This window comes from Onychostruthus taczanowskii, unplaced genomic scaffold, assembly GCF_017590055.1.
Source record: "Onychostruthus taczanowskii isolate IOZ18803 unplaced genomic scaffold, ASM1759005v1 scaffold121, whole genome shotgun sequence".
NCBI lineage: Eukaryota > Metazoa > Chordata > Aves > Passeriformes > Passeridae > Onychostruthus > Onychostruthus taczanowskii.
This window is the reverse complement of record NW_024498363.1, coordinates 513,761-532,891: the sequence shown is the minus strand read 5'-3', so window position 1 is coordinate 532,891 and position 19,131 is coordinate 513,761. Positions and strand designations below refer to the sequence as shown.

Genomic DNA, 19,131 nt, shown 5'->3' with positions numbered 1-19,131 from the left:
GCGGGGTCCTCTGTGGTACATAATACAATCTTTCCACATCATGAGACCTTTTTCCTCAAGTTTTGGCATGCTAGCAGTCAGAAATGGGGAAATAAAAGGCCTTTCCATCTATCTTTATTTCTATCTAGCTTGTGTTTGATAATGCCTCTAATGACATGGCATCATATTGGTTTTCATTTATTTCAGTTATCTTCTTGCACTAATTGCATGACAGAAGTTATGAATTTGATATGTCTTGAGCTCTCTGCCTGTCCCTTCCTGAACATTATTACATGGTTTTCAGCTGCATCACCATCTTATGCATAAGTGACAGTACATGCTGTACCCCTGCAGCTCTCATGCTCTCATGATTTTGGCCTAGTGTGTTATACCAGGGTAAGATCATAAAAATGAACACTTTCAGCAGCAAATTTGCTACTGCTAATTTAGTTGTTTATGGAGAAATCAGAATAAATTGTCTTATAATTCATGCCTTCTGCTTGTGTGTGAATCAAATTGGACTTCAATATATATCAGACATTTTGGCACACTGAAGATGTGAAATACATTCATTTTGTAGCATCTAAACAGAAAAATACTTCTGTACATATAACATGTATGACAGACAACATTCACAAATCTGATTCATGGAGGCCAAAGGTGTGTAAGAAGGGTTTTAATATAGATTTCTATCATATAACTTTCATATGTCACCCACATTAGTATAAAATAAATTTTCTTTTTACCAATAGTCATGTAAATATTAGCATGAAAAATATGGAACTTGTCTATTTCGCTTTGAAAGAGAAAATAGAATGAGGCAGACATTAATATTTGAAAAAAGAAAGAGGCAGACAAAATGTTAAACATTTTAGCAATAATGCAATAAACATTTGAGCAATAATGCAATATTACGATTGCTCACATTAACTGAAGGAAAATATTGCAGAAGCTTCTAGAGCCATTGAGGAAATTATATAATATAGCTGCAATCAGAAGATGTCCTGAAAGTTCAGCCAGTCCAGGCCTCATCTCTGACAGAGGATCAGCTTACCTCAATATCCCTGGAAGAATTGCAACCTGTTTTTTGATTTAACTTTTAGTCAGGGATAGATCAAAATAGCCTGAGGTAATCTTGTCTGATTTTGTACATTATGTAGTTAGAAATGTGTTTCCACGAGCCTTAGATAACTGTGGGAAATAATTGCTCATATTTATAGAATGAAAGACTTATCCTGTCCCCTTTTCAATCCATGAACAGTCTTCTACATAAACTGACATTTCTTAAGTCTTTCTCTAATGTATAAAAAATGTGGGCAGTTGATCTTATTATCTTCTGAACTTTCTCCAGCCTCTCTATATGCTTCTATGCATTTAACCCAAAATGGAGAACAGAATGCAGCTGAGACCTCAGTGCGCCAAGTACAATGTATCATCGTTGAAATCCATATGAATTAATAAAGCATAAAAATTAATATGCTGTTGACTCATATTTATGGTAACTCAACACCTCTGATTGTTGTCAGCACATTTTTAATTTCAATTCTATCCCATTATGCTTTTGAATTTCAAAATTGTAATATATCCATCCTCCTTTCTTCAGTGTGGCCCTTCCCAATGATTCCTCTTGGCATATCTAACCTGTAGTTTGATTGCCTGTAGAATCCTTCTTATTTTAAAAAAAGTGATTTTAAAATAGTGTTTTCTTTTTATATCCAGTCTGCTGATAGTTACATAAATTCAATATTCTAAATGTAAGTCTTATGCAAATGTCATGTAGCAGATAAAATTGAAGAAATTAGGAGGTTTCAACTCTATGACACAGGCAGTGAGTGAAAAAATAGTAATTTATTGAGTAATTTGTTGAGTAGACCAACAAACAAGAAACTAGCAATGGAGACAAAAATGAAAAATATTTCTGCGTCTTTAATTGAAAAGCTTTAAAGCAACTTCATTTTTTGTAGGTTCAAGGCTTAATTTTTTCTCAGATTAAAATCTAGTTTTAACATGATTTAATGATTGGTTGTGGAGTCTCTGAAAATTCCTGCTGCTGTACAGCTTTAAGTATCCAAAGTAATTTTAGGATCCAGAATAAATTCCTGTTTCCTTAATTATTTGTGTACTTCCTTTAAAATCCTTTATAGCAGGACATAATGATTTTTTTTTTTGCCCTTTGTTCAAATTTCATATTTGTTTCAGTGAGTTATTTTTCAGTGTTGGATCACAGAGCTTTTTATTGCCTGTATTTCCTTTCACAGAAATGAACATCAGAACATACATCCAGAAAATCAAGAGCTAGTGCGAGCTCTTCGTCAGCAGCTTCAAACTGATCAGGTGCTGTACCAAGTGCTGGCGTCATTCAGCTCTCTGTTGTGGGATACTGCAGGCTTCTCTGAGGTTCTGGAAGAGAGTGATCTTGAAAGTTATGGGAGCTTACTTACTGTACAGAGGCATCCATGGAATCCATCAAATAATGGGATAATGTAGCCTTTTTTTAAGGGATGCCTTAAGTAATTAAAACTAAATTTTGGCTGGGTCTTTTTTCAAACAAGTTTTTGCCACAAGGTGGAGTATGTTAGGTTATGCTGTGTGTTTCCTGGAATGTTCCTGGGAACTTTAGGATAAAGGAAAGGAAGTCTGGAGTACAGTCCTGTCCAGCTGAGACAGGACAGGGTAGATGTTTAGACTGATAAGTAGCGTGTAGCATAACAATGGCACAGCAACAGGAGCCAGGCAACAAAGTGACAGAGAGGAACATTTTAGCAAAGCCTTTAGTCACAGGACAGAGAGCAGTGGTTTTAAACTGAAAGAAGCTAGATTGAGATAGGATGTAAGGAAGAAATTCCTTTCTGTGAGGGTGGTGAAGCACTGGGAACAGGCTGTCCAGAGGAGTTATGGATGCGCCATACCTGGAAATGTTCAAGGCAGGGTTGGATGGGGCTCTGAGCAGCCTGATCTATTGGAAGGTGTCCTTACCTATGGCAGAACAGTTGGAACTTCGTGATCTTTAAAGGTCCTTCCAGCTCAGACAATTCAATGATTCTATGACTGCATGCAGTTTGAACAGGTAGAGTCTAAACCATACTTTCAGAGAATATTGAAAACAGTCTTTCATCATGATACTTCTTGAAATAATGACAGTGCATTTTTATGTGGAAGACAAATATGTCAAAATGGGGAGAAAAACTGATTCATGACAGTGACATACACAAGCTGATATCTACATTTGGGCTGGAAACACTAAATGCTACTACTGGTGAGCAACACAGTTCAGTCACCTGGCTCTGGACAGAATTGCTCAGGATAATGAAGTAACAATATAGATCTGAGTTTGTTATTCATGCTCCAGCATGTCTAACCCGACTTAGTGTGAAGGACCAAGGAGGTTCTTTCTTTGTGGTCTTTAACTGGTTTGAAGCACACGCTTATTTAACAGATGAAGGGAAAATAATGGTCCTGTCACAAGAACTTGTTTATTGAATCAATGCATTTAAGTATGTTTCATTTTTACATTTAAATATATTTCTCATTTCACATAATTTTGCATTTGACAGTTTGACTTATAGGGAATGAATGCCAATTTATTATTATTTTTTAGAACTCAGTAGACTTATATAAAATAGTATCTCTAACACTTGGTATTTTCCTGCTCTTCCAGCAGGATGCTTCTGCTGGTGATCGGCATCGCTTCTATACAGATATGTCGTGTCCAGTCTGTTTGCAACAGGCTACATTTCCTATAGAAACAAACTGTGGACATCTCTTCTGTGGTAAGCAAGAAAAGCTCCTAGCTCCAAAGTTGAAACCAGAACAGAAATACAAACTTTTGGCACTAGCTCAGGCATCCTAATTCAAAGCTTTGTTTGCTTTTAATTATTTATCATTGCATCTGCAAAACAAATAATTTTTTATAAATAGTCAAGAAAATACATTTAGGAATAAACAGTCACTTTAAGAATGTGCTACATTGTTTTCTATGCTATCAGGAATGAAACTGTTTAATTTTAAAATGTCAAAGAGTACAATTTGTTTCCAGTTTAGTAAAAAACTGAAGAGGTTGAAGAACACTGGGGAATGTACCATTAAAAAAAAAAAACTGTTTTAGAAAGAATAAAATATTCTTTATTTCACAAAATGTTTTTTCTTGGAAGTTCTGCAGAATTATAAGTAAGTGCACCATTGATTAAAGTGTTTGGTTTTGTGGTTTTTTGAAGCTATATTTATATACTGACACCCTATGTATCATTTTACTTCTTCTCCTTCAGGTTCATTGTAGAATTCTTCCACTGCATTCATCTAGTTTTTTGAAGTGTATAGTGTATACCATGCCCAGTTGTTTTAATGAAAAAACAAGCAAGTTTGGAAAATAGATAAAATACTTAAATTTTTATATTTGTCTTCATCTTTTGAAATGGATGATGATAAAGCCAAGTTTTTAGGTTAAATTTTACATCTCCTGACATTTTTGTGACTTCTACATTTTAAACTGCTAAAAATTTTTATTATTTGCTTCTTCACTTAATGATTAAAAATTTGTTGTGTTTCCAGGAAATAATGCCTTAAAGTTCCTGATTCAGTTGAACCCATTCAGGATTTTTCTCATTAATAGCATTGAATTTGAAGATGTCAGTTCTTGGTATCTTCAGTGAACACTGTACACAAAATTACATCAGAAACTGTACATTTAACCTAACTGCTTATGTACACTTTTTGTTGTTTCCCTTGCCATGTAAGTATTATTTCAGGTGATGCATTTTTCATCTCAGGAGTTTAAATGAGTGTGTACCTTACCTTCACCAGGTTCCTGCATTATTGCCTACTGGAGGTATGGCTCATGGCTGGGTGCCATCCGCTGTCCGATCTGCAGACAGACGGTAATATTTTAAACCATCATTGACTTGTCAATTTGGCTGTCTAGGATAACCTGCCACAAGGCACTTACATGTGTGCTGCAATAGTGAGTCTGGTAGATAAAGAAGTCTGAGAAACTGAAAAATACAGCAGGATATGTGAGACAGGAATGGTGGACATTCAGTTTTTCCGAACTTCTTGCTTTGACTAATGGCTCAAAAATTCAGATTGTTCTACAACTCAAACATAAGTGAACTGCTGTAAAGAGTGCATGAAAACAGAAAATTGTGAGATTTTAACTATGATCCTTTCATGCTTTCTGTTCGGGATGTTATTAACTTCTTTTACCAGAATTTGCATCTGAAAGGCTTGGCTGTTGTGGTAGACTACTAGTAGCAGCACACTTCTGGTTCCTGAGAAATACCCTCTGCCTTTCCTCTGTCCCTGCTAAAAAACCTATCCATGTCAATTTCTTATTTTGGTCTTATTTTTAACTTGTATGTATTATTAATTTAATCCTTGTAGAGCAAGCATTAACTTACATCCTACACAAGTTACTTACATTGTCAGTTTGAAATATGTTCCTGCAATTTATTAAGGCTTAAGATCTCTTAGTCTGATAGTGTATGTTTTAACAAAAGTACATCTTTATTTTAACAGTGCACAAACTACAGAGCTAGTTATTTCTAATGACTTATGTAACTCATGCCCTTGCCCCTCCATTATATCCTGTTTTGATTGTGTGTATCAGCAGGACAAACAACTGTAAGAAGACAGTTGAATGAAAGAAAAATAGGTATGACTGGAAGAAGAATGAGTAGGTTTTGAGTGTAGCCAGTGAGGAAAAAGACACAAATAATAAGTGAGGAAGGTGGAAAAGGGGAAAATAAGTGATTTTCTTTATTGTCTTTCCTTATATATATTTTCACTTACGTTCCTCTGAGTAACAGGTATATTAGGTGGCACTGTTTGCATGGTTATGTATTCGTTGTAACCCTGGTTTATAAATGGTTAAGGGAAAGATGTATACATGAACATGAGTCATACAACAGGTTTGTGGCAGGACCAGAAGTTGAATGTAGATCTGCTCGTGCTCTTGTTTCTGAATGTGACTGCCACAGATTTATATTTAGTGACCAGGTACAGAGGAAGCTTCTGAAGACTATAATAATTTGAAGTACTATGCATTCCCTGTTTCCCATGATAATCTGCATTTTTTACCTGTACATTGCTTCCAAATAGAAGTCTCAAGTTTTCAGCAACTCCTATGCAGAAAGATAACGTACATAAGGTCATATTCACATATATTCATATTTCTCTATGTTTGCATGAAAGTTAACCCAAGAACAGAAAAAAATTCTCTGTCCCTACAAAATTGTTGAAGGTTAATATCTTTTTCTTAATTCATCTTGGTATGAAGATCCATATGCAAAACTATGAGCTTTGCTGCATTGTTTGTTGTCATGCAAGACAATCCTAAATATAGGAAAAAAAAAGGCCTCATTGATTGCCTTATTCTGTTTTCAATTTAGAAAAGAAAATTTGATTAATTTGTTAAATTAGCTTTGTTCTCCAAATAATTTGTTCCACTTATGAAACATAAAGCACTTAGGTGTTTAGGAAGCCTCTCTTAAAAGGAAGGTTATTTTGTGCTTTTTTTTTTAACAATCTCTTCAAAAATTAATATTCTGTAAGGAGCTGTAAGCAATTAATTAGTTAAAATTTAATAGCAGCATCCATGCTAATAATTTTCAGTTTATTCTCCTATTAACTGTTCAATTAAACCAAATTTTTTTCTATACAGTTGACTAAAGATGACTGTTTTACAGTTGCATGTGTGGCATAATCTCCCTGCTGTGCCTAGGTAACACTATTCTTACCACTCTTTGGTGAAGATCAGCAGGGTGCAGCCCAAGTGTTTCAAGATGTTAATGATTACAATAGAAGATTTTCAGGACAGCCCAGATCGGTAAGTTTTGGGTAAATTTAGGGGGAAGTCAGTGGTCTCATGAGAGTTTGAGAGCATTTTTTTTGTAATTTTGTTTTTTCCACCTTCTTTTTTTTTCTTTTCCTGGAATATGGATTGTCTCTTCCTGATGCTTAGGGCCTAGGCAACTTTTCTTTAGGAAATTCATGTTGAAATGGTTAGGCCAAACCCAAAATTATATATTTGTCATTTATGAAAATGCATGGAAACTTACTTTTTTCTTGTAAGTGAGAATCTAATAAGTCTTGAGTTTTCTCAAGTGTTCATGTGTTAAGTTGGTTTTTAGATATGAGTCATTATTTTGAAAGGATCAATAATTAGTCAGTAAAAATACTTAATGAAATAAATGACATGCAAGGAAGAATATTCACTTCATTGGTCTTTTTACACTGATTAGAAGAATATGAAGTTCTGCTCTGTGCCTTTCTCCTCAGACAGCTGTACGCTGTCTTGATTTTTTAGTTTCTTCCCTAGGTTGTATTACAGTATTTTTTCTCCTCTCTGAGTGAAGAAAAAAAATAACTTTTCTTCTGTATATAGCTAAGAGGGGTGTCAAAGTTCTACAAATGTTAGAAAGTCAGCCTTGTGAGCCCACCTCCTATGTATGTGTCCTGTTTCACAAGGTGAAATGCACACACATGCGTGCTAGTAACCTCCCTGCTTGTCTTCATTTGTAATGGGATTTGGATACAGCAAGAAGACATTCGCAAGAAAAATGTACAGTACAAAGAGACAGAAGAGGGAGGAGTATTTTTCTAAACCACAAAATGTATGGGTTTTGTCCAGAAGAGGTTAAAACTGCCTCTCAGGCTCCATTAGACCTCTCTGCGAGCTGCGTCTAGTCCCCAGTAACCTGTCTGAGGTCATGCCAGAAATCTGCACTAAAGCCCTAATTGGACTAGATAAATTGTCTTTGATTTATATACAGTGTTACCACATACAAAATTTCTTTCTCAAAAACTTTTTCAGCTATGGCAATAAGTCTTTTTAATGGAGTTTAACAGCTTTATGTAGAAACTGTGTACCATAGAAGGGAACCAGTATAAAAAAAAGTTTTAAAGTTCACCCCTCCCTGCTTGTCACAACAAAACCCTGAATATTTTCTATTGAGCAGTCTCTTGCTAAGCTGGCAGAATCATAGTAGCAAAATGGAAAGAAGCCAGGAATGGATTAGTTTAAAGGTTCTTCAGTTTACTTTGAAGCTTCATCCATCCTTTGGAAATTTGTGTGAATCACTGGTTATACACCAGGAGAGGGGGTATTGTGTTTCTGAAAAACTGTAACCTATTCTATTTTACCTATTAGGTTTTTTTCTTGCAGTCCTGGTTTGTCTTGCATTCTGATCAATACTTCACTCCAGTTAATCTATTTGCTGTTTTTCACTTTCCCAGTCATTTGTTTTCCTCTAGTATTCATTGCTTTTCCTTCATGATAGATGCCAGTAAATTTTCCTCAAGATGTATATTAAGTGTATTCTTTTCATTGTAGAGTAGCACAGTTTAACTGTTTTGTTTTAATTCCTATAAACTAGCAGAACCTAAGATGTAATTAATGTAGTAGTAGAAACTTCAGTTTATCATGGATGAGTTGCTAATGCAAAATACTAACTTTTAGATTCTTTCTTTATAGATTATGGAAAGAATTATGGATCTCCCCACTTTATTGCGACATGCTTTCAGGGAGATGTTTTCTGTAGGGGGTCTCTTCTGGATGTTTCGCATCAGGATATTCCTCTGCTTGATTGGAGCCTTGCTGTACCTGGCTTCACCTCTGGATTTTCTTCCTGAAGCTCTGTTTGGAATTCTGGGGTTCTTGGATGATTTCTTTGTCATTTTTCTGCTGCTGATATATATCTCTATCATGTACAGAGAAGTGGTAACACAGCGTCTAAATAGATGAAATGGACAAAAGTGACCTAAAAGCAGAGTCAGTTGTGGAATGTTTTAAAAAGAAAACTATAACGTAAGTATGATATAGCAAGGTGCCTGTGTATGAGTAGTAACAATTTCTTAGCTAGTTATGTTATACAAACTTAAAAGGTTAGTATATGGTGATGCTTAACTGGAATCTTTAATTTGTGCATTACATATGCTTCATAAGGATGAGGTTAGTTTTATAATGTTGTAATAAACCACCTTCATCCACTTCCACCTGAAGAACAACTGTGTGTAATGAAAGCAGGAAACACTTTCTTTGGTGTGTTGTGGTTTGTGAAAAAGGAGTTTGTAGCAAAGTGCTTCAAACAATAAGCCCTTTGTGTAATCTAGATATGTAAGAAAATTCAGAAATTCTTCACAGTACAGTTATCATGGTTAAATTGTTTGATGTCTCCCTGTTGTGGACTAGAGTTTTTTGAAATAAAAATTGCTTTTTTTGTCTCTGTGGAAGAAGAAACCCAAGGACTGCATTACAATTATCACCCTGCAGTTTGCTGTTGTCCACGTGCTTCAGAAAAATAAGGATAATACCTTGGTATTGCTTGAACTGCACTATGTACAGTTGCATGCAATTTGTACCATTTTATTTTTATATTTGGGAATATATACACAGTATCTGCTCTACATTGAGAAACCAGTATTATGCATGTCTCACTCGTTAGTGCTCTATTTTTTTAAGTGAGAGCATGGTTTTTCTCTTCAAACTTTTTTATTTGGTAAGTATATATCTTAGAAGCAGAGATTTTGTGCTGCTTTGGGTCAATGCAATATGTCTGAAATGCAACTTCGCATTTCTGTATATGCATTAAAACATTCAGTTGGAGAGGAAACTCAAATTCCAAGCAGCAATTGAAAAAAAGAAATCAGAACTGGATGTTTACAGTACATGTGCATGTACTTGTATGTGTACAGTGTAGATGTTTACCCAAGTGTACATTCTGCAATATATGTGTACTAAACAACATAGATATTGGGATGATTTTCAGTTGGAGTTTTCTTGTTTGGTTGGTTGTTTGATTTGGATGTTAATAGAAGAGGTTCTGAATTACCTTGAAAAATAGTCTGTGATAAAGGACCATAAAAAAAATCTTGACACTGTTTTCAAAAATACCAGGGTATCCTTAAAGCTGATTTTTTTTCTTCATGTTGAATTTGAGCATAGGCTATCATAGCTATACAAGTAATTTCAAAATGCTTTCATTTTGAGCAACGATTGCGACTATAAAGGTCCAGGATATGACAGATCATTGTATTTTTTAGCTACAGGAATGATAATTGCAATTTAACTTCCTGAGTACTTGAAAGACAGTGAATTAATAGGTGATTCTTTGTGTGTTTACATATATAAGTGAGACTTAAAATGAAAGGGACCTTTTCACCACTTCTGTGTTTTCCCCTCGCAGGTGTCTTTCCACAGCTTCTAGCACTTAGGCATGTGCAGGAAGATGATAGAGCTGAAACCTCAGGTGTCAGTCACTGAGGGCGCAGATTGTCCTCCAGTGTCAGTGTTCTAAATGACATTCATTTAAAACTAAATTCACCGATTCTTCATTTGAAAAGTTAGTTTTGGAAATCCAAGGACATTTTACAAATGAACTGGAAAGCTAAACTCTTCTTTGTTGCTGTTTGTTAGAGATGGGCAAGAAGAGAAAAGGGAAGTGAAGCAAGGTTTGGAGGGAAAGAGTGAGAGAGAAAATTACATTTTTGGAAGCAAATGCTAGCTAACTTTTCTTGAGCATCTTAGCTGAGCTTTTCACCTTGTGTTGGCATTGGTATGTATGGTGATGTTTAGTGGCTACCTCAGTTAAAACTCTTTAAGGTGTTATTGAGTAAGATATTCATAAGCTGTTAAGTGCATTTACAAAGCAAGATGGTAGTTTAGGATATTACCTAAGACAGGATTTCACAGTTTTGCTGTAAGTATTGTTTTTGGTTTTGGGGTTTTCTTTCTCAAGAAATCTAGCTGAAAAAAAAAACCCAAAAAATCTTTTTTGATTGAGTAAATTTAACACCCTCTTTTCTTCTGGAGTTTAAGTTGTATGTCTGCTTAGAGAAGAGTGTGAACTGCTCTTGTAGAGAAATTGGAGTTTGTTCATGGAATTTGTTGATCTAGTACTTCATCCATACTTTTACCCTATGATTATAAATTTCCCATGACTCTCTAAATCTAGAGTGGATATAGATGCACATGAAGCTGCTTACTGTTTGGTTTTCTTTGAATTTCCCAAATCCATGCACTACTGTGAAGTTCATGTGGAAATTCCCTATCCCATCTAAGGGGATCCTGTATATCTGAAATCATACACAAACCACATCTGAAAAACTATATGAAGTTTCCCCATGTTCTTTTTCTTCAGTACAGAAGGGTTTCACTCAGAGGCTTCTGCTTACTTTTGAGTATTGAGTAACATTGTAATCTTAAATTCAGCACATTAAATGCTTGACAGAATTAGAACTGTTCTTTTCAGCAATATGCGTGCTTGCCTGTGGATATTCTTTTTGGGTCCTGCAAGCCAATGATAAACAGTATTATGACTTGTTCAGGCCTTTTTGTGTAATGCAAAGATGCATCTGTCCTGCAATGTCTGGCCGCTGCTCCTTTCCACAAATCTGAAATAGCTATAAGTTAACTATCTTGGGCACTTATCTTGAGCTTAACTTAAGCTCTAGAACTCCCAAGAAGCTGGAGATTAAAATATGAGCATGTTGTATTCCTGAACTGTGTGCTGCCAAGTTGTTCTGGCAGCAGTGTGAAAGGTAAGGGTTAGGGCTGAACACTGGCTTCAGAATGTGAAGGAAATATGTGATGCTGTGTGCAGAGTGACTGCAAACATCGCTGTGGTTTTGTCTCCTGAGATGGGGCAGGCATGTCAGGAGCGGGGGAAAATTTAAAAAAGGAAAACTATAGCAGGAAGAATGTATGGGGATAAAACACAGTTCTAAAAGATCACATGGGCACCAAAAGGTATGTGAAAGATTTGATTGTTCTAGCAATATTAACAAAGAGGAAAACAAAAATTATACTTAATAGCTCTTACAAAATAACTTGTAGCATCTTGAGGCCTAATGATCATCGCTGTATAGAGCGATCCATTTCTGTGCTATTTGTGTGCCACACCATTGATGTCTGTGAGGATCAGGCACAACAGTGTGGTTTGGGGATACAATTTTGCCGTAAGTTTCATAGAACTGTAGCAGTATGTTACACTAGATTTTTAAGACAAAAGAATTTAAAACTACTTATTGTTACTTTTAGTGATAATAAATTGCTGTTAAAGAGATTCTCTTGAATTATTTTATTTTATTGACTATCTGGTTCCCCTTTTTCCACTTCCATGCATTAAAGTTGTACGTGTGGCGTCCCACCCTTGAGGGAAAGGGAGTACTCAAGATTGGTGGGTACCCGTGGTCAAAAGGAATGACAAAAGTCAGAGGGTCCACAAAAACTCACAAAGTTCTATTAGTAAATTACATACTTGGCATGGAAATTGGTATAAGTTAGGACCTTATCTCCTCTGTGACAGTGGGTTTTTAAGAGAGGGGTAAGGTGAAAGGAGAGAGACAAAGACAGAAATTAATTAAAGAGGGGAAGAGAGAAAAAAGGAGAGAGGGAAAGAGAGATCACCAGTCCTAGCTTCAGCATCGATCCAGCTGGGGTGTCCTGGGAATGTCCACACACATGCGCTGGGTTGGAATACCTTTTATAAATAAATCTCCCCATCTTGGAGATAAGTTTCTCACTTTCTATGCAAATTAGTAATCCTGTGCAGTCCATTCCTCTAGACTTTTCTGGAAATGGGTTGGGGTTCTTTGGTGGTTTCAATCCCCTCTTAAAGTCCATGCCCAGTTCTCAGCCTCATCCCTGCACTTGGGCTGTGTTGCACTCATCTCCAGGAGCCAGAACAAGGACATTTGTCCCAGGAATGTGCTGCCCTACCTCCTTATAGCCTCTTCTCCAGTCACATCCTCTTTTTTCTCAGTGTATTATTACCAACAATTCTTGGCTGCTATCACCAACAATTCATAGTTGGCTCCATCTGACTCTCGGTTTTTAAGACATACACATTAGTCCTCTTGTCTCTTAGGATTCTACAGGCATTAATTTTTCTGCAGCTGTGATCTATTTTTGTCATGGTGTCTGTGGTCAGGTTGTTTAGAGATAACTCAGGGGGTTTTGCCTTTATGATTGCCATAATAAAGATTACAAAATTTCTAATTCATAACATTTTGGGACTAATTTCTTTAGTCCCAAAAGCGTATTGTATGTCAGATGACCTTCCCTAGCAGTCCAACCCATTCCATCAGATCCATGAGTGCTAAGGTTTCAGGCTGATAAACCAGTACAGATGATCAGTTAGCACCTTCACATAACAATCCTCAAGCAAACAAAGCATAAAGCCAGGTGTATGAGAATGTAAGGAAACAGAAAATGGTCTCTGTAGGTTTACAGGAAGGATGAAGATTGGGCTTGAAAAAACTAGATGTGCCTTCTCTGTGCTGCAGTCCTGAGCTTTTCTTAATTCATGTCATGAGATGCAAAAGCATTAAGGGGTGGGCTGGAAGAGATATTCAGCGGTAAGGTGTGAACTGTTGCCGTTATAAGCAAGTGATTCATCAAAATTTGTTTTGTGATCTTCATTTTGGTGCTTACAGAGAACAGTAAGAAAGTAGGAGGGGAATGAACAAAACAGCCAAATCCTGCAAGGAAAAGAGAAATGAAACTGGAGCAGCTTCAGGTCGTGTTGGTCGGATGCTGAAGACCATAGATGGGGTGAGAACTTAAACTGTCATAAGCTAGCAAACTGATGAGGCATATTTTGGGTCAACCTGCATTAAACTGATTACCATGACCCTCCCTAGAGCCCACACATAACAGCAACCACATCAGACAGCACCAAGTCCTGGCAACTAGATGGTGAAGAAGGCAGGAAGACAAAAACGTGACCTTCTGCTCTGGAGAGTGAGGACACATCCCATGGAATGATGGGAAGCCTATCCCTGAAAAAGTTGGTTTACTAGGTAGTACTTGACTGCCCTGTTAAAGTGTGGATTATTTTCAGGTTTTGCTTTATCCCCATCTTGGTAAAAAAAGAAATGAATTTTCAGAATGAAGGCATCAGGAAGACATGATCCATTCTACTAAGAAATGTCTAACAAATCATAGCTGGGAAGTCCAGTGCCAAGTTGGGCCAAGTCTTTTGTTAGTCTTTTGTTGTAGCCTGCTTTGGTACACGGTTCCAGTGTTTACAGAAAAATGTGTAATTGCATAATTGGTAAGATGCTGTTAAATCAGGTTGAATATTTGATGAGTATATGCTACACTTGTCCTGACACCCTGACTCCCATGTGCTTGCAAAAGCTCGGCTTGAAAGTTTCTCAGCCAAGGCTGCCAAAGGACATGGATTTTTTAGGAGGTCTGTTGTACTGTTGCAGTTTTGGGTATATTTTCTGCTTCTAGCTGTCAGCCAAACAGAAAACTGCCTGTTAGTCACCCATACTGGAAGCTACATGGGCATTTGTTCCATGGAGACAGAGCAGTAAGTCTTACTGTCCCTATTTCTTTGAGATGGTGCGTCCTACTAGGTTGCCTTCTTTCCTGTTGTGTGTGCTGTGTTTTGAAACTGAGGAAGAAGCTGCTGAATTTCAGTCTATGATTTACTCAACTTAGGATCTATAGAGGATTAGAGCAGCCATAGGTCTTGAGGTTCTGCTCCCATATGGACAGCACATCATTAGACACTGTGCTAAGTAGAGCTGCTTCCTGTAAGGTGAGAATTCTTTTCATTCGGGGCATGAGAAGCCTATCCAAATAATAAATAATTAATACTGCAAAAACAAGGAAAAAGAGCAGGAGTTTAGAGCTGAATTTCATATTCTACAGCTTGGATGCCTCTTGGTGTGCCCTGCTCTGTACCACGCTGCCTTACCTGTTTGTCGCCTCAGCATCCACATAAAAACTTGTCATAGGTACATTTTGTTTGATATAAGGAATCTCAGATCTTCCATTGCGACCTTCATGTCTAATGTTAGGGCTGCTGTATTGAAAAGGGTGTCCAGGGTTGGGGGGTCCTCCTAAAGTAAAGGGTCCTCCTAAAGTAAATTTCTTACCATGTAATTTACTCTCATTGGTACTGTATGGCCTCATATGAGGACATCTGAATATCCTGTTTCTCTTTGTTTATGCTAATGCTAGATGGCAGGTGCAAGAATTATGACAAGACTGTAAAATAAATCCAGAAATAAAGGTTGAAGAAACTGGTATTTTGACTACTGAATAAATAGGCTGAGGAAGATATGAGTCTTTATTTATATTAAAACAGGATAGTATTTCCTGTATTAGGGAGAACTGGAGAAATGCATGTGGCTGGAGTTTGATAGCAAATGAGACTTGGACTAGAACAAATTTGCCAAAGTGAATGGGGAGGGGATTTTGTGTTGTGAACCTCTCCTGGGATGCCTCTGAAGGTAGGCCAACACCTGTAGGGACTGTTTATTGCGCAGCTAGTCCTGCCTGGGGAAAGGTCAGGACAATAAAAAGGTGGCTGCTTTCAAGGCAGCTCATATGGGTCTTAATAGGTGTGAGACCAAAGAAGCTTGATCTGACCAAGACTTTATTGTTCATGGTGTTTCTGACACATATTACCTGTATGCATCAGGTGGCAGACCTGACCAGCTTACCTTTCCCCAGGAATTTTGCTAAATAGCAGTGTTTAAAATCTGTGGCATAACAATATGGCTACACCTTATTTCAGGACACCTTAAAGATTATTTACTATAATATTCCATTTTATTGGCAAAACTCCTTGTTTGTCCGATATTTTCCAAGTAAAGACTGTTTCTCGTGATTAACAGATGATTAATTGGTGGGAGAGAAGGAGAGGGGAAAGGAACATAATTGATAATATTGAGTCCATTGCTCACTGCTGGCAGGCAGCTACTGGGGGACCATGGGTGTATCAGGTGTTAGTAATAGCTTGGCTAGAATATATTTCATGGAAAGCTGTTCAGCTTCACACTAGCATATGCTGTGCTTCACAGTCAAGGATTGTTGTCTAGCCTTCCCCCTTTTGCCTTTTTTCTGGAAACTCATTTCTTTTTTTACCAAGATGGGGATAAAGCAAAACCTGAAAATAATCCACACTTTAACAGGGCAGTCAAGTACTACCTAGTAAACCAACTTTTTCAGGGATAGGCTTCCCATCATTCCATGGGATGTGTCCTCACTCTCCAGAGCAGAAGGTCACGTTTTTGTCTTCCTGCCTTCTTCACCATCTAGTTGCCAGGACTTGGTGCTGTCTGATGTGGTTGCTGTTATGTGTGGGCTCTAGGGAGGGTCATGGTAATCAGTTTAATGCAGGTTGACCCAAAATATGCCTCATCAGTTTGCTAGCTTATGACAGTTTAAGTTCTCACCCCATCTATGGTCTTCAGCATCCGACCAACACGACCTGAAGCTGCTCCAGTTTCATTTCTCTTTTCCTTGCAGGATTTGGCTGTTTTGTTCATTCCCCTCCTACTTTCTTACTGTTCTCTGTAAGCACCAAAATGAAGATCACAAAACAAATTTTGATGAATCACTTGCTTATAACGGCAACAGTTCACACCTTACCGCTGAATATCTCTTCCAGCCCACCCCTTAATGCTTTTGCATCTCACAGGCCATGCATCAGGAAGGAAGCTACATGTGTCTGTTGTTAAAGGGCTAAACTCCTCATGCAGCAACCTGAAGAAGACAGTTTAGTGCAGCTCTCTGGTTCTGCCCGCTGTCCACATGAGCAGCTAGGCATTCTGGGTCTGGTGCCTTTTCCAAAAAAGGGTGCAGGATCTGAAGGCCAGCAGACTTTTTCCTTACACCTATAACTTCCATGGTTTGGTAGCTGTGAGTGGAGAGTGAAGCACCAGAAGAAAGAAGGCATCACACAGACCTCCTATTTAAGCAGGCTGTGTTTGCGCCTGGGAGGCTGCAGAAGAGCCCACATACTAAGGAGTTGTTGCATTCAGTTTCAGTCACATCTGGAGAGACTGGTTTTCTCTGTCATAGAGGTTGTCAGGTACAAGTCTTTTCTTGATGAAAAACAAAGCATTGCTTTGAAAATAATCTCTGTGGTGTTAACCTTTATTTACATACAGGTATTTTGAGCCCCTGGGGTTCTTGTTCTCATGGTTTCTTTCACAGCTCCCACAAATAAAGATTGCCTCAATATGAAAAGAAGAAGAGAAAACTCAGTAATCATATTGCAACTGCAAGAACCCTAGGAAAGAAACCAACCATGTAAGACACTGATTAAAATCAAAAGGACTGGCAACTTGGTGCCAACAAAGCTGCTTCTCTGGAAATCCCATGAATTTCCCATTCTGAGCTGCTGGGCAAACCTTCACTCAATTCAGATTTTCACTTTTGATTCACCTTGTTTGGAAGAAACAGGTTATTGATAATAATTTTTTACAGATGTTAGATCAGGAGCAGAATTAGCCACACTGCCCCAGCCCTGGCAGAACTTCTGTCCTGGCTCTTGTTCTGCTGTGGGCTGCTGCCTTCAGTGACGGCCTCAGTGACTCACAGGGGCACTGCAGCTGCTGTGGTAGATCTGGGGCAAAGGGGTGTAGAGGATAGCTGAAGCATCTCATAATCCCCAATTGCTGATGTCTCATTGTCAGGAATGGAAGAAGAAAGCAGGGAGATCTTTACCCTTTGAAAGAGAGAGGGAGTCAGGGGACCACTAGCTGGCCAGGAGATCTCTAAACAGCCCCAGCAAGGTATGAGGGGTAGTGAGATCAGATCCTAACAGAAGCCCATGATGATCCCATGAGGAGTGTGAGGCAGACAAAAAGCAAAGCCAGGATGAAGTTGCAGGCTGGCCATTGGCCCTCAGCATCAGTGAGCCAATGGAGGGGAGCTGCAGCAAAGCAAGGTGTGTCCCACTGTTCCCTCAGCACTGCAGAGCAGCTTTGCAGTACACTGGAGAGGAAAGCCATTCCCTGGGGACAGGGCTGAGCTAGAGGTGGCAGCTGGCCCTCCATCCCTGTGAGTTGGTGGGGTTGTCCTCACACTGTGCTCCTTCATGTTGTAACAGGGCTTTCCAGCTTTTTTGGGGATCCCCTGGCTTCTCACTGGACCACCTCTTTCTTCTTTGAGCTGCTGCAGATACAGTGTCCAGAGCCCAGCAGGAATGAATTGGTTGCACAACCCTTTTCCGAGAAGCTTAACATGAGCTTACTTCTGTTCTGTTTGCATCAGCCAGTGACTCCTGGGTAGTGTTGATCTTGATAAAGACAATGGCAGGTAAGTACAGACTGCATCTCCCAAGCTGTCCCTGACGTCATGGGAAGATTCAGGAACAGACACAAGACAGGTGGGCTCCTCTGGATAGCACACCTATACCCAGATGTCTCACCTGGCTCCTTGCAGGTATCTGTCATAGTTTCTTTTTCAATCTGCACTTTCTATAAATTTTCATTAAGTACTTATGCTTTTTTGGAAGGGATGTGTCCTTTAATCTCCATTGGGGTACTGCCTTAGAGCAAACCACTTCTCCATATAGCATGTGAAAAATCAAAACAAGAAGACCCTAAAGGGTTAAATTTTATCAAGTACCAACATTTAGCGAAAATAAAATAATCCAAATGGGAAAGGGGAATCAGCTTGGGGATTAGTCATTACTGAGTAGGATTTACAGAGGAGCAAAAGTAGTGTAAAAATGTAAACTAGGTTTGCATCCACCCACCATACCATGTTTGCTTGCTGAGAAACACCAAGCAAGAACCAGTAGGCACATCATCTGATGCACTGCAGCAAAGGTGCACGGGTCAAAATAATCTAGCAAAAGAATGACATCTCAGCAGCTGTGCATGCCTGAGCTGGGAGAGATCTAGTTACAAACACAGAGGGCACTGGTCATTGGCCACCAAGGGGTACCACAGCCTTTGCCCAGAGCTCTGTCTGCTCTGTCTGATCTTGGTATTGCCCATGGGCCATTGTCTGAGAGATGTGTCACAGGGACGGTTGCAATCAAAAATATTTCTCACCCAAAGCTGTACTCTAATTCTTCCTGTTGGCACCAGAAAGATCATGTAGTTTCCTATGGACAGTAACGGCAATGATGAGGTTGTGGACAGATGTGCTCCCCTGTGGATGTGTCCTTTCCCTCTGATACAGCCCTTTGCAGTAAGGAATGCAGATTAAACCCCCTGTGTCCCAATTGCATTCTCCTGCCCTTCTCTGAAGGCCCACTCCCACTAAACCCCAGTCCCTCCCCAAAAAAGGCAGCAGTTTGGACATTGCCAGTGTTCCAGGTTTGACACTGTGCATAAGGATGATGATTCATTTGGCAGTGTTGAGGATGTATTTCATTTCTTGTTGTTCAAGGACCTTTTACT

General features: G+C 38.5%; 1 protein-coding gene across 14 annotated transcripts in view; it reads left to right on the top strand.

The window, feature by feature from the left end:
* Positions 1–18,251, top strand: part of RNF170 (ring finger protein 170) — a 31,042-nt gene extending 12,791 nt beyond the window's left edge. For 8 of the 14 annotated variants that reach the window (XM_041395917.1, XM_041395920.1, XM_041395918.1 and 5 more), the window contains 5 exons: positions 2,238–2,313; positions 3,638–3,749; positions 4,780–4,853; positions 6,695–6,799; positions 8,447–12,035. In XM_041395917.1, coding sequence (XP_041251851.1) covers positions 2,238–2,313; positions 3,638–3,749; positions 4,780–4,853; positions 6,695–6,799; positions 8,447–8,716 — 637 coding nt within the window. In that variant the 3' untranslated portion in view covers positions 8,717–12,035. Of the gene's footprint in view, positions 1–2,237; positions 2,314–3,637; positions 3,750–4,779; positions 4,854–6,694; positions 6,800–8,446; positions 12,036–17,828 lie in introns of those variants that run through there. The other 6 variants (XM_041395916.1, XM_041395922.1, XM_041395923.1 and 3 more) reach the window with 4 other exon arrangements.
* The last annotated feature ends 880 nt before the right edge of the window (positions 18,252–19,131 follow it).